The 13,636-nt window shown below is 45.9% G+C and overlaps 1 protein-coding gene across 3 annotated transcripts in view; it reads right to left on the bottom strand.

The window, feature by feature from the left end:
- MYH11 (myosin heavy chain 11) overlaps window positions 1-13,636 on the bottom strand; it is a 152,697-nt gene that overhangs the window by 87,520 nt on the left and 51,541 nt on the right. For all 3 annotated transcript variants that reach the window (XM_050774054.1, XM_050774056.1, XM_050774055.1), the window contains exon 4: window positions 9,240-9,267. In XM_050774054.1, coding sequence (XP_050630011.1) covers window positions 9,240-9,267 — 28 coding nt within the window. The remainder of the gene's footprint in view (window positions 1-9,239; window positions 9,268-13,636) is intronic.

Below are 13,636 nucleotides of genomic sequence, written 5' to 3'. Positions count from 1 at the left end.
TCCAGAAATCAAGTCTCTGATGGCCAAGAATGATGGAACATCTTGCAGTGACTTTGTGCAGTCCCTTCCCTTCCTAGAGGCCTTCCTTCCCAGTGGCCACATTGTTTTACATGGCCTCGGAGGCAGTATATGAAATGGGAACCATGAAAGTATTACCCTATATCCCCAGAAGGGGAAACTAAGACCAGAATATGTGTGTGTGTGTGTGTGTGTGTGTGTGTGTGTGTGTAAAAGAGGAGAACTGGCCAGGTGCAGCAGAGAATTGGCCACGTTTATAATCGCAGCTACTCAGGAGGCTGAGTTGGGAGGATCACTTGAGGCCAGGAGTTTGAGAGAAGCCTGGGCAACATAGCAAGATCCCATCTCTTAAGAGAGAGAAGAATTGGCATTTGTCATTGGGGGGATATAGAGGGAAGGGTCCCTTGCTAATTGCTCTACATGAATTATTTCCTTTATCCTCTTCCTGCCTCCATGTTGTTATACAAGGAGGAGTCTTGCACAGAGTGGGTAAGCAATTTTCCCTAGGTCACACAGCAAAGAAGGGATACAGTCAGAATGGAAAGTCAGGTCTCTGATTCTAATGCAATCAGAATTCCTTTTCCTACATTTCACCAAGTTGTTCCATGACACAGGCCCAACCCTCTAGGGACTTGCTTTCCAAGGCCAGAAGAAGGGCTGGGGAAGGGGAATTAATATTTGTTGAAGGCCTACACAGTACTAGGCTTTGGGCTCACAAATCTTTACATTTACTCTACCCAGCAATCTAGTGAGAGAGTTATTAATTATCCCCATCACCCACCTGGGGAAAATGAGGCAAAGAGAGGTTGAAGTAAATTGCTCCAGCCCACAATTGCTCTTGCTTTCACACAGATAGGAAATGGAGGAGAAGCAGGATTTGAACTTAGGTCCCCTTGACACCAGGGCCCATATTCTGCCTCCTACCCTTTTATTTTAACAAATCAGCAAAGAGAAAAGACAGAGTGAAGTCCCAGCACCACTCCATTGGAGTTCTGCCATATATTCCAGCAGTCTTTACTTGCCCTAACCAATGAATCAAGCCACTCAGTCATTCACACCTAAGTATGAATTACTTCAATCAGGCTAACGTCAGAACTTTGCTAGACTTCATTCTAAAGGGGATGGATTCTGATTCAAGCAAGAGAAAGTAGAGAAACTTTTGGATGTAGGAAACCACTTGTGTAGGTGGTCATGAACCTATTCAGATCCAAGACAAGAATCAGGACAGCAGTGTGCACAAACAACACGTGTGCGACACATTCTTCATGCCAACAAACCAGTGTTCCTAGACTGCTGGTGCTCCCTTCTCTTTCCCACAATTCCTTCCTTTCCACTCTGGCCTTGAACCTCCCTCACCTCCTCCCTTTTACAACAAAGACATCACTGGGTGTGGTGGCTCATGCCTGTCATCCCAGCACTTTGGAAGGCTGAGACAGGTGGATCACTTGAGGTCAGGAGTTCAAGACCAGCCTGGCCAACATGGTGAAACCCTGTCTCTACTAAAAATACAAAAATTAGCCGGGTGTGGTGGTGTGCTCCTGTAATCCCAGCCACTTGGTGGGGGGGGCGGGGCTGAGGCAGGAGAATCGTTTGAACCCAGGAGGCGGAGATTACAGTGAGCTGAGATTGTGCCACTGCACTCCAGCCTGGGCAATAGAATGAGACTCCATCTCAAAAAACAAACAAACAAACAAACAAAAAACCAAAGACATCAACATGCCCCGTCCATGGCTATGGTCTTCCACTTTGCCCGGGATGGGGAGTGGGACGTAAACTCTGGGATTCTACCTCTTCCTATGTAGCTGCTGGGCTCCACTGTTTCCAAGCTCTGTTGAGAAAAACAAATTGCCCTGGGAGGTTCTGCCAAATAAAACATCCCAAGCTCCAGGCTCGTGGGCGTCTGAAGGTTGATATGCTCCGAGTTGGTCCAGAAACATTCATAACTTGGCTTTTCTGACCCCCACCTCTAGGGGTGAAGATGCTTTCCTGGTCTGAGCACCCTAAACTCCTTTCTTGTTTCTTCCTCTCCCTCTTCCCGGAGAAGGACCGGGCTCATGACCAAATATGGCCTCCTGGCCTTGTAATTACCCCCATGCCAATTCCTTTTAATCAGTCCAGCCCCAGCGGCTGGGAGGAACCACCCAACGGCCACTTAACCCCTCATCCAGGCTGGCTTCATCAGTGTGATCTGTACAGTCTTACAGGGACCAGCCTGTGCTTGATTTAATACTCTAATGTTGTCATCTGGAAATTCTTCATAATTCTTTATAAAGGTTCTGCATTTTCTTTTCTTTTCTTTTGAGACTGAGTCTTGCTCTATTGCCCGGCTGGAGTACAGTGTGTGATGTTGGCTCACTGCAACCTCTACCTCCCGGGTTCAAGTGATTCTCCTGCCTCAGCCTCCCAAGTAGCTGGAACTACAGGTGCCTGCCACTATGCCTGGGTAATTTTTATATTTTTGGTAGAGATGGGATTTCACCATGTTGGTGAGGCTGGCCTCGAACGCCTGACCTCACGTGATCTGCCTGCCTCAGCCTCCCAAAGTGCTGGGATTCCAGGTGTGAACCACTGCGCTCAGCCAGCATTTTCATTTTGCAAAATTTTACAAATTCTGTACCTCGTCCTGGCTCCCAGGGTTGAATATTGCCAAGTCCATTGCAGCCTGTGGTTTGCCATTGGTAGGAAAGCCAAATTGTCTCTGATGAACCGCACAGCTATTCAGTCTCTGGTCTTTATGTGACTGGCAAGGCATTCTGGCATTTTGTACTGTACAACTCCTACACGTCCTGCAAAACCCCAGGCAGAAGCAACGCCTCTCTCCCCTACAGCATCAATTGGCAGAATAGCATAATGGGCTCCAGGGCCATGTTGCTCAAGTTCAAATCCCTGCTCTGCCAGTTACCTGTGTGTGACCTTAGGCAAGTCATTTAGCCTCTCTCAGTTTCTTTACCCCACTATAAAATGGATATAATAAAAACACGTACCTTGGATGATTTTTTTTTTTTTTTTTTTTTTTTTTTTTTTTTTTGAGACAAGGTCTCACTCTGTGGCACATGCTGGAGTGCAGTGATGCAATCGTAGCTCACCACAACTGAGAATTCCTAGGCTCAAGTGATATTCCTGCCCCAGCCTCCCAAGTAGCTGGGACTACAGGTGCACAGCACCACAGCTGGCTAATCTTTAAATTTTTTTGTAGAGACAGGGATCTCGCTATTTTGCCCAAGCTGGTCTCAAACTCCTGGTCTCAAGTGATCTCTAGCCTCAGCCTCCCAAAGTGCTGGGAATGCAGGCATCAGCCACCATACCTGATCCTTTATATGATTCTTATGAGGATTAAATGAGTGAATATTTATATAAAATGCTTAGAACAATGCCTGGTATATCAAAATGTTTGTTATTATTACTTTTGTTTTTTAAGACAGTTTTGCTTGTTGCTCAGGCTGGAGTGCAATGGCACAACGCTGACTCACTGCAATCTCGAACTCCTGGGTTCATGTGGCCCTCCCACCTCAGCCTCCTGAGTAGCTGGGATGACAAGCATGTGCCACTACAGCTAGCTAATTTTGTGATTTTGTGGAGTCTCACTAAGTTGCCCAGGATAGTCTTGAACTCCAGGCCTCAGGCAATCCTCCTGCCTTGGCCTCCTAAAATGTTGGGATTACAGGTGTGAGCCACTGTGCCCACCTATTATTACTTTTATAACCACTGCTTCCATAGTGCTTATCTATTGTTTGCATAATGATTTTCAACGTTCATCCTATTATTAAGATATAAATAATATTCACAACTTCCCACTGTTTAAGCTAGGAGTTAGCAAACTCTTTCTGTAAAAGCTCAGCTCTCCACTGCAGCACAAAAGCAAATATGTAAACAAGTGGGTGCGGCTGTGTTTCAATAAAACTTTATCTAGAATAAATAGGCAAGGGCCTGATTTGACTCACTGGTCAAAGTTTGTCCTTCCCTGGCTTGAGTCCCTTAGCACATTCTCATCCATTGTATTATTTATTTTATTATTGTATATATTTGTTGAGGTGGGATCTCACTGTGTCACCCAGGCTGAAGTGCAGTGGTGCAATCTTGGTTCACTGCCAAATTTCTACCTCCCAGGCTCGGTGAGCCGAGATCCTCCTGCCTCACCCTCCTAAGTAGCTGGGACTACAGGCACATGCTATTATGCTCAGCTAAGTTTTGTGTTTTTTGTAGAGACGGGGTTTTGCCATGTTGGCCAGGCTGGTCTTGAACTCCTGAGCTCAAGCGATCAGCCTGCCTTGGCCTCCCAAAGTGCTAGGATTACAGGCATGAGCCACCGTGCCCGGCCTGTCATTCATTTTAGACGAAAGTTTAAACTCCTCCCCAGGGCCTGGAAGCACCCCCCTACCTCTCTCTAATTTTATGTGCCAACACCCTCCTCCTCTTAATTTAGCCCCTCGATCACACAGCTCTTTCTCAAACCAGGCCCATGGCCTCTAATTAAACTGAATACACTGGATGGATTACATGCTAGACAAAATACAACTCAGGCCTAAAAATTACATTTATTCAGCTTTCAGTTTTCCTTTCTTTCTTTTCTTCCTTCCCTTCCTTTCCTTCCTTCCTTCCTTCCTTCCTCTCTCTCTCTCTCTGGGTCTTGCTGTTGCCCAGACTGAGGTGCAGTGGTACGATCACAACTCACTTAGCCTCTAACTCCCAAGCTCAAGTGATCCTCCCTCCCCAACCTCCTGAGTAGCTGGGACTACAGGTGTGCACCATCCCACCTAGCTAATTTTTGAATTTGTTGTAGTGATGGGGTCTCACTGTGTTCCTCAGTTTGGTCTCAAACTTCTGGCCTTAAGCAACCCTCCTGCCTCGGCCTCTCAAGACCCTGAGTTTCCAGGCATAAGCCACCACACCCAGCCAATTCCCAGTTTCTTAACTGCATAACCAAACAGTTGGTTCCAACCCGGCTTCTCTTGACCACCAACTATGCCTGAAAGCTCAGCCCTACTGTCAACTTGTAGCTCCTTCTAGTCACTTTGGCTGAATTTCACAACAAGCAAAATAAAATTTAATACCGCGACTGAAGATGTTGGTGGTTCTGGGGTGACTGGATGCATTTGCAAATAAAAATTGGATCGTTTTGGGATTTCCTCCCTAACAATGGCTAACACCTACTTCTCCAGCATTGGTTGGGTGTGGGCAGTGTGCTAAGTCCTTGCTAATGCTGCATTCCAGGAGATGGAGATACACAACAGCCAAGTCAACAAACAAATAATCAAGATAGTTTGTGGTGGAGATATCATTGCTATATCAGCGTGATATGACTGAGAAGATTGAGGGGAAGGGAGGAGAGGGGAGGCTGTGTATGGGGAAGCCAGAGAGTTGCTGAGCCTTGAAAGTTACCAGAGAGCCCTGTGGGAAGGATGCAAGGAAGGGTGGGCCAGGCAGGGCAAACGGTATGGACAGAGGTCCAAGGGAGGGAAATGCTGGGCCCAGGTATGAGGCAGAATGCTCTCCAGTGTGGCTGGAGGGCCACAACGGAGGGGGACAGCAGGAAGTGACGAGGGAAGAGCGGATCCACGCTCAATCTTCCAAGTCACGGTAAGGAATCTGAGTTTTATTCTCATGGGTGCAGGAAACCATTTCAGGAGGGGAACGGGGCTTTAGAACCAGTGTGGGGAGAATCAAAACTGCAGGATGGGCTGGGTGCAGTGGCTCATGCCTGTAATCCCAGCACTTTGGGAGGCTGACCGAGGTGGGTGGATCATCTGAAATCAGGAGTTTGAGACAAGGCTGGCCAACATGGAGAAACCCCATCTCTATTAACAATACAAAAATTAGCCGGGCATGATGGCATACTACTCGGGAAGCTGAGGCAGGAGAATTGCTTGAACCCAGGAGGTGGGGGTTGCACAGTGAGCCGAGATTGCACCACTGCACTCCAGCCTCGACAAAAGAGTGAGACTCTGTCTCAACAAGAAAAAACAACAACAACAACAAACTGCAGGATGGGCCAGGCGCAGCGGCTCATGCCTGTAATCCCAGCACTTGGGAGGCTGAGGCTCCCTGGGTCCCCTGAGGTCAGGAGTTCGAGACCAGCCTGACCAACATGGCGAAACCCTGTCTCTACTAAAAATACAAAATTAGCCGGGCATGGTGGTACATGCCTGTAATCCCAGCTACCTGGGAGGCTGAGGCAGGAGAATCACTTGAACCCGGGAGGTAGAGGTTGCGGTGAGCAAAGATCATGCCATTGCACTCCAGCCTGGGCAACAAGAGCAAAACTCCATCTCAAATAAATAAATAAATAAATAAATAAACTGCAGGATGGATACTGGATTGCAGGAAGGATTTTTTAAAAATAGTGAGCACTTTCACTGCAATAGCAATTGATCATTACAAAGTGCTCGCCATGGGGTAGTGGCCTGTTTCTCCGTTCTTCACATGTAGTGACTCGTTTAATCCTTCCAACACAGTGGGGTGCTTATTGTTCCCATTTTACAGATGGGGAAACTGAGGCTCAGAGAAGTAAATTGATGTTTCCCGGAGCATACAACTAGACAATGATGGGGCCAGAATTCAAACCCAAAGGGTTAGGCTCTAGAATCCACACTTTATGACAGCACGCTAATGAATATTTATTCAATGAATAATGGATGAATATTCCTATTGAAGGAAGGAAGGAAGCAAGCAATGGGAGCAGGGAGCTTAAGAGACTGCTGCAGAGGCCTTGGTGAGAGGTGATGGGACCGTGAACTACGAAGAGGTGGTAGAGTCAGAGGAATGGACATAGATGAGAAATATTTCAGCATCACACTGTCCAAGTTAGGAACCACTATCTAAATTAACTAAAATCTTAAAAATTCAGTTCTGTAATACCCTTGCCACTTTTTAAGAGCTCAATTAAGTGAACTTTTAAGTGAACATTTTAAGTGACCTCATCACAAAGTTATGTTAGACAGCACTGCTGATGGCATGGGTGCTGGAAATGAGAGCAGGGTGGCCTCTTCTTCATCTTCACAGCCTCTCCATAAGCTCAGCTCAGAGAGGTTAAGTGACCCATGCATAGCCACACATGGGTGGGAAGCCATCTGAAAGTCCTACTCTTTCCTGCACCTCTCTGTTACCACACTTAATTCATTCACTCAATAGAGGGCAGTTGAGCAACACTATTTTGGTTCCTGGGGAGGTGACATGTGGCTTACGCATGGGTTTGGCTCCTAGGGGATCAAATTCTGTCCTCAGAATCTGTGACTATGTTTGCTTGAGATGAGGAGACTGTCTTGGATAATCTAGGTGGGGCTAATATAGCCACAAGGGTCCTGGGCCTTATAAGAGGGAGGTAGGGGGACCAGAAAAAGAGATTTGAAGATACTGTGCTGCAGGATTTAAAGATGGAAGAAGGGACCATGAGCCAAGGAATGTAGGTGACCCCTAGAAGCCAGAAAACTAGGAAACCAGGTCAGCAGGTTGTTTTAGCATTTATATCCACATATCTAGGTAGCATTATATCTCTAGATCCAGACTACTCATTGTTAAACATCAAATGTTTACTTCTGACCATGGAAGATGAGAATTCAGTCCCCATCTAATCCTCTTCCCTTTCCCCACAGAGCCAATTCCATCACAGGTAGTTATTCTGGTTAGATAAATACTCCAAACTTGCACAGCTGGGCTCCTTAGTCCAATGTGATTACTTCTCCTTCCACCCCAACTTTTGGTTTTTCCTGGAGTTTATAATTGCCTTTGTTTTATTGTTTCCGGGTTTTCTAGCTATATCAATTCCAAACTTATGAATTGTTTCAATCTTCTCTTGATACAGTTCATTGCCATCCTACCATCCATCACCATCTGCAATTCTTATTACTAGTTTTTAACTGACCTTCCAGATAATTTTATGCAAATAGGAAACATATGCATGTCCACGCATTCCTGCTCTTTTTAAAGACGCACACGGTTACATTATGCATATGCTGGTTTGCCCTTGTGTTTTCCCGTCATCGGTATATCTACAAAGAGCATTCTCTCTAAGCATAAATAGATCAGCCTCACTCTTTGCAGTGGCTACCTGGAAATGCTGTATTTTATTTAAATAACCCCTGTTAATTATAGCTTTAGTTGCTTCCAAATCTTAATATATATATGAATATAAATATATTAAATATAATACATATTAGATATTAAATATATATATACACAGTCTATCCTCATTATTTACATATTCCATATTTGCAAATTCACCCGCCTGCTGAAAGTTATTTGTAACCCCAAAATCAATATTCATGGCACTTTTGTGGTCATTTGTGAACATGTGCAGAGCATGGAAAATTCGACTCCACCAATGCGCACGTTCCCAGCTCAGGTTGAACAGGGGAATGCTCTACCTTCTAGTTTCAACTCTCATACTGTAAACAACTGTCCTTTTTGTAGCGTATTTAGTGCCACCTCTTTTTGTATTTTTGTGGCTTTTTGTTAGTTATTTTGCAGTTTAAAATGTCCCTTCAGATATGCTCCCTTTGGCAGCACACATACTAAAACATCCCCAGCATAGTGCTCAAGTGTTGGCTCATGTTTCCAAGCACAATAAGGTTGTGATATCCATTATGTAAGAAATACACATCAGATAAACTTCATCCAGGCATCAGCCACAGAGCTGCTGGCTGTGAGTTCAACGTCAGTGAATCAACAATATATATTAATATGTTACTTGCATATAAATACAATAGTGAAAATTCTCTGAATGATTTTAAAATTGAGTTACTATCTTCTGCCTATGTACCTAAGTCTTCAAAGAAACGGTTACACCAATCACCAAATATGGCTCTGATGTGTTTGTGGCTTGATAATTGTGAAATATTAAAGTGATAGTTTAACATCTTCCTTATTCATACAGATGGCTGTTATGCAACTAGATTAGATTCTGCATATAATACGTTTAGTTCAAGTCCTGGCACACAGTACATGTTCAATAAATGCTAGTTTTTTGGAAGGAGGAGAGGTATGGAACCAAATGATACCAGGTATCATTAAGAGTTTAAGTTTGCCTGCCTCAGCAGAAGAACACATATCACAAATGTTTAATGAGTATCTACACTGTGCCAGGCATAAAGAGAGGCACTTGGAACCATGAAGAAATCAAAGATCTCATGGATCTTTTCTTTCATAGGTTGGATCTCAACTCTGGGAAAAAAACAAACAAACAAACAACAAAAAAAAAAAACAGAATATAAAGCAGTTCCACTTACGTGCATAGAATGGACTGGTCCTCCCGATCTGCAAACAGAAAGAAAAAAGAGCCATGAATTAAAATGAGCTCTGAGCTAAGGGTCTGGACTTGGCTCCTCCTAGGGCCATTCTAAAGTTCCTCCATGCCGGCCCCACTGGAAGTGACAACAGGTCAGCTGGGCTCATTGCCCAGGCCACAGGGGCCAAGACCAAAGCCAAAAGGGCAGCCCCAAAGTCCAAGAGGCAGCCCCAGAAAGATGCTGGAGCCTGACTGATCCAGGAGTCATTAGCATCCAGCCACATCAGTTCTGGAGGTGTCGCTGGAGGCCCACCCCACCCAGATTAGGATAGGAACAAAACACAGATGTTAGATCTATACAGATTGGAATTCCACTTAGCCACTTCTCTGCTCTGTGGCCTTGGGCAAGTATTCTTAAACTCCATGCCTCAGTTCCTTCATCTGTAATATAGTATTGTGCACATTTGTGGTTTTTTGTAAATCCAGCATCCATTTCCTCTTCTTCCAGAAGCATCTTGTGGTCCTTGAGGTTTCCCCCATCACCCCTGCCATCATGTACAGTCTTAGTGGGACTGCCTCATAAGTACCTTCAACAAAGAGGTAAGAACGTGTTCCAGGCTGCATTGGTCGGACTCTCTGGCTTAAAGCTCCAAGCTCAGTCAATGACAGGGAAGCACAGCAGGTGGACAGAGCCCTGAGGCAGACTTTCTTTCTGCCCCTGGACCCAAGCAGCCCCAGTTTCTGTCATTTACCTAGCCTGATTCCCAGTATTCCCGCTGCATCTGTGAGCTCCTCCATACTCCCCTACAAATCCTTTTCCTCTACTAGATGACAGAGTCAGTCTCCGTTATTTACTACCAGAGAAACCCAAAAGATACAGAGGTCATCAAAGAACTAAACATGATTAAGCAGACATTACCCATTACCTTCTACTCTTAAAGAGGCCTCTGACGTGGAGCCAGGCTCTGAAGACCCATTTCCTTCCCAAAGAGAGATCTGAGAACAGTTACCAACACTTTCAATAGTCACCTAATGATGTAGAAATCCCAGCATCATATCTGCTGATAGACAATGCCACAGTGGCAAGCATTTCTTAAATCCACTCCCTGGCTTCAGTCCTACTAGTTCAGTGCTCAGCTCTCACAAGCTTCATTTCAAGTCTCCTAGGCTTGGTTTAACATTGTATCTCTAGTACTGGCAGATAGATAGTAGGTGCTGAACTATATTTGTTAGATAGGTGGGTGGGTGGATGGATGGATGGATGGATGGATGGATGGGAAGATGAGTAGAAGGAAGGAAGAAAGGAAGGAAGGGTAGATGGGTGAATTGAAGGGTGGGTAGATGGATGGGTGGGTGGATGGATGAATAGACAGATGGATGGGAGGGTGGATGGGTAGGTGGATAGGCAGATAAGTAAGTGAGTAGATGGGTGGGTGGATGGGCAGATGGGTGGGAAGATGGATGGATGGATGGATGGATGGATGGATGGATGGATGGATAGATGAGTAGATGGGTGGGAGGATGGAAGGACAGGTGGATGGGTAAGTGAATGGAAGGAAGGACGGAAGGAAAAAAGGAAGGAAGACAGGATGGGTGGATGGAAGAATGGATGGATAGGTAAATGGATGGGAGGATAAATGGATGGGTGGTTGGGTGAATAGGTAGATAGGTGGCTAGATGGAAGGATGGATAGATGGATAGGTAGAGAGACAGGAAGACAAATGGATGAGTGGGTGGGTGGGTAGGTGGACGAATGGATGGAAAGAAGGAAGGAAGGATGGATGGATAGATGGATAGATAGGCAGGAAGAAAGAAAGAAGAAAGGAGGGAAATGTGGGTAGGTGGGTAGGTGGGTGGGTGTATGACTGGGTGGATGGAGGAGGGAAGAATGAGTGGGTGGATGACAGAGTGGATGGCTGGGTGAATGGGAGGGAGGACAGACTGGATAGGTGGGCAAATGAGAGGGATGGATAGATGGATGGTTGGATGGGAATATGAATGGGAGGATGGATGGGACTGAAGAAGGCAAAGTGAAAGAGGTAACTCTTTCTTCCATCTATAATCTGAAGAGAGAACTGACTGGAGGTGGGCATGTTCCTCGGATCCTATGCCCAACTCCAATCAGTTCTCTCTCTCTTCCCTCAGATTATAGATGGATGTTTAGGTGGCCTGGTTGAACGAAATCCTCAAGACAAAAGGCCTAAAGACTAGTCAACTCTGGAAGTTTCAATTCTGGTGTATTTATGTAATGGCGCATTTAAAATTAGGCAGGCTGGGCACAGTGGTAATGCCTGTAATCCCAGCACTTTGGGAAGGCAAGGAGGGTGGATCACTTGAGTTCAGGAGTTCCAGACCAGCCTGGCTAACATGGTGAAACCCCATCTCCACTAAAAATACAAAAATTAGCTGGGTGTGATGGCACACGCTTGTAATCCCAGCTACTCAGGAGGCTGAGGCAGGAAAATTGCTTGAACTCGGGAGGCAGAGGTTGCAGTGAGCAGAGATCGTGCCACTGCACAGCAGGCTGGGCAACAGAGCAAGACTCTGTCTCAAAAAAATACATGAATAAAATAGGCAGCCATTGAAAAGAAGCAGGCAGAGCTTTATGGATGGACACAGAAAAATCTCCAAAATATATTAAGCTAAACAAAGATGAGGTAGCATAGTGTTATATACCTTTTGTGTTTTAAAAAGAGAGATATATAGGTAGGATGCAGTGGTTCATGCCTGTAATCTCAACACTTTGGGAGGCTGAGATGGGAGGATCACTTGAGGCCAGGAGTTCCAGACCAGCCTGGACAACATAGCAAGACCCAGTCTCTAAAAAAAAAAAAAAAATTATTTTTTAAAATTAGCTAAGTGTGAGGGACATACCCCTTGTCCCAGCTCCTTGGGAGGCTGAGACAGTAGAATCCCTTGAGCCAAGGAGTTCAAGGTTGCAGTGAGCTGTGATTACACCATGGCACTCCAGCCTGGGCAGTGGAGTGAGACCCTATGTCTAAAAACAGGCCTGGGACGGGTGCAGTGGCTCACGCCTGTAATCCCAGCACTTTGGGAGGCTGAGGCGGGTGGATCACCTGAGGTCAGCAGTTCGAGACCAGCCTGGGCAACATGGTGAAACCCATCTCTACTAAAAATACAAAAAATTAGCCACTCATGGTGGCAGGCACCTGTAATCCCAGCTACTCAGGAGGCTGAGGCAGGAGAATCGCTTGAATCCGGGAGGCAGAGGTTGCAGTGGGCTGAGATTGTGCCACTGCACTCCAGCCTGGGCAACAGAGCAAGACTTCAACTCAAAGAAAAAAAAAAAAAAAAAAAAACAGGAAAAAAAACAATCAAACTTTAATCTCTCCACTATACTCTGGAGACAGACAGATATCCGTGCCTTTAGCTTCCACCCGGGGGGAGAAATTCACTTGAGGACAGAGCAAAATGGGAAACCAGTTTAAATTTTTTTTTTTTTTTTTCCCTGAGATGGAGCCTCACTCTGTAACCCAGGCTGGAGTGCAGTGGCTTGATCTTGGCTCACTGCAACCTCTGTCTCCTGGGTTCAAGCAATTCTCCCACCTCAGAGCCCCCGAGTAGCTGGGATTACAGGCGCGTGCCACCACACCCGGCTAATTTTTATATTTTTTGCAGAGACGGGGTTTTACCATGTTGGCCAGGCTGGTCTTGAACTCCTGACCTCAGGTGATCTACCCACCTCAGTCTCCCAAAGTACTAAAAAATGATTTTTTAAAAGAGGGTGAAAGATAGAAGAACCAGGTTCCCTGTGATTAGAATCCAGGCAGAGAGAACCTCCTGGGACCGGCGCAGACAACCTCCACTATCTTAAGGAGAGATTTTGAGATGGACAGTCAGATGGGCTATGTTGATCCACTACTTCAGGGACAGAGGCAGGCTTTCCTAGCAGTCTTGTGAATCCTAGGCCCAGAGCAGGAGAGATTTATAGGCTCAGATGCTCACAGGCCCCCCAGGAGAGGGAGCAGGCTCCAGGGAAGGCCTGGGAGCTGCTAGCGCGGCTCCGAGCTGGGGACTGCTGGGAGACCTCTGGCCCGACGTTCCCATCGGAAACACACCACTTCCAGGCGTGGGAAGCTTGCAGGGTGCTGGTGACGAGCAGAAGGACTCCATGTGGGTGCTGTCTGCCAACCCACGTGGAGCACAGGGAACTCTAAGATCCTGGAACTTTTTATCTGATTCCTTCCCCAAGCCTGAGCTTGTGTTGGACTCAAAAACAGTGTTCTCCATACAAAGCAGTTTTACCCCTTCCTTGCTTTGCACAGGCGATTTCTTCTGCCCAGTGCACCCACCACCACTTCTCCTCTGGCCTAATCATTCTCTGCTTTTTTTTTTTTTCCATGGAGGTAAAATTTACACTACATAAAATGAACCATT

The sequence above is a fragment of the Macaca thibetana genome, chromosome 20 (assembly GCF_024542745.1).
Source record: "Macaca thibetana thibetana isolate TM-01 chromosome 20, ASM2454274v1, whole genome shotgun sequence".
In the NCBI taxonomy this organism is placed as follows: Eukaryota; Metazoa; Chordata; class Mammalia; order Primates; family Cercopithecidae; genus Macaca; species Macaca thibetana.
The sequence above is the reverse complement of the archived record's forward strand: the minus strand, read 5'-3'. Positions and strand labels throughout refer to the sequence as shown.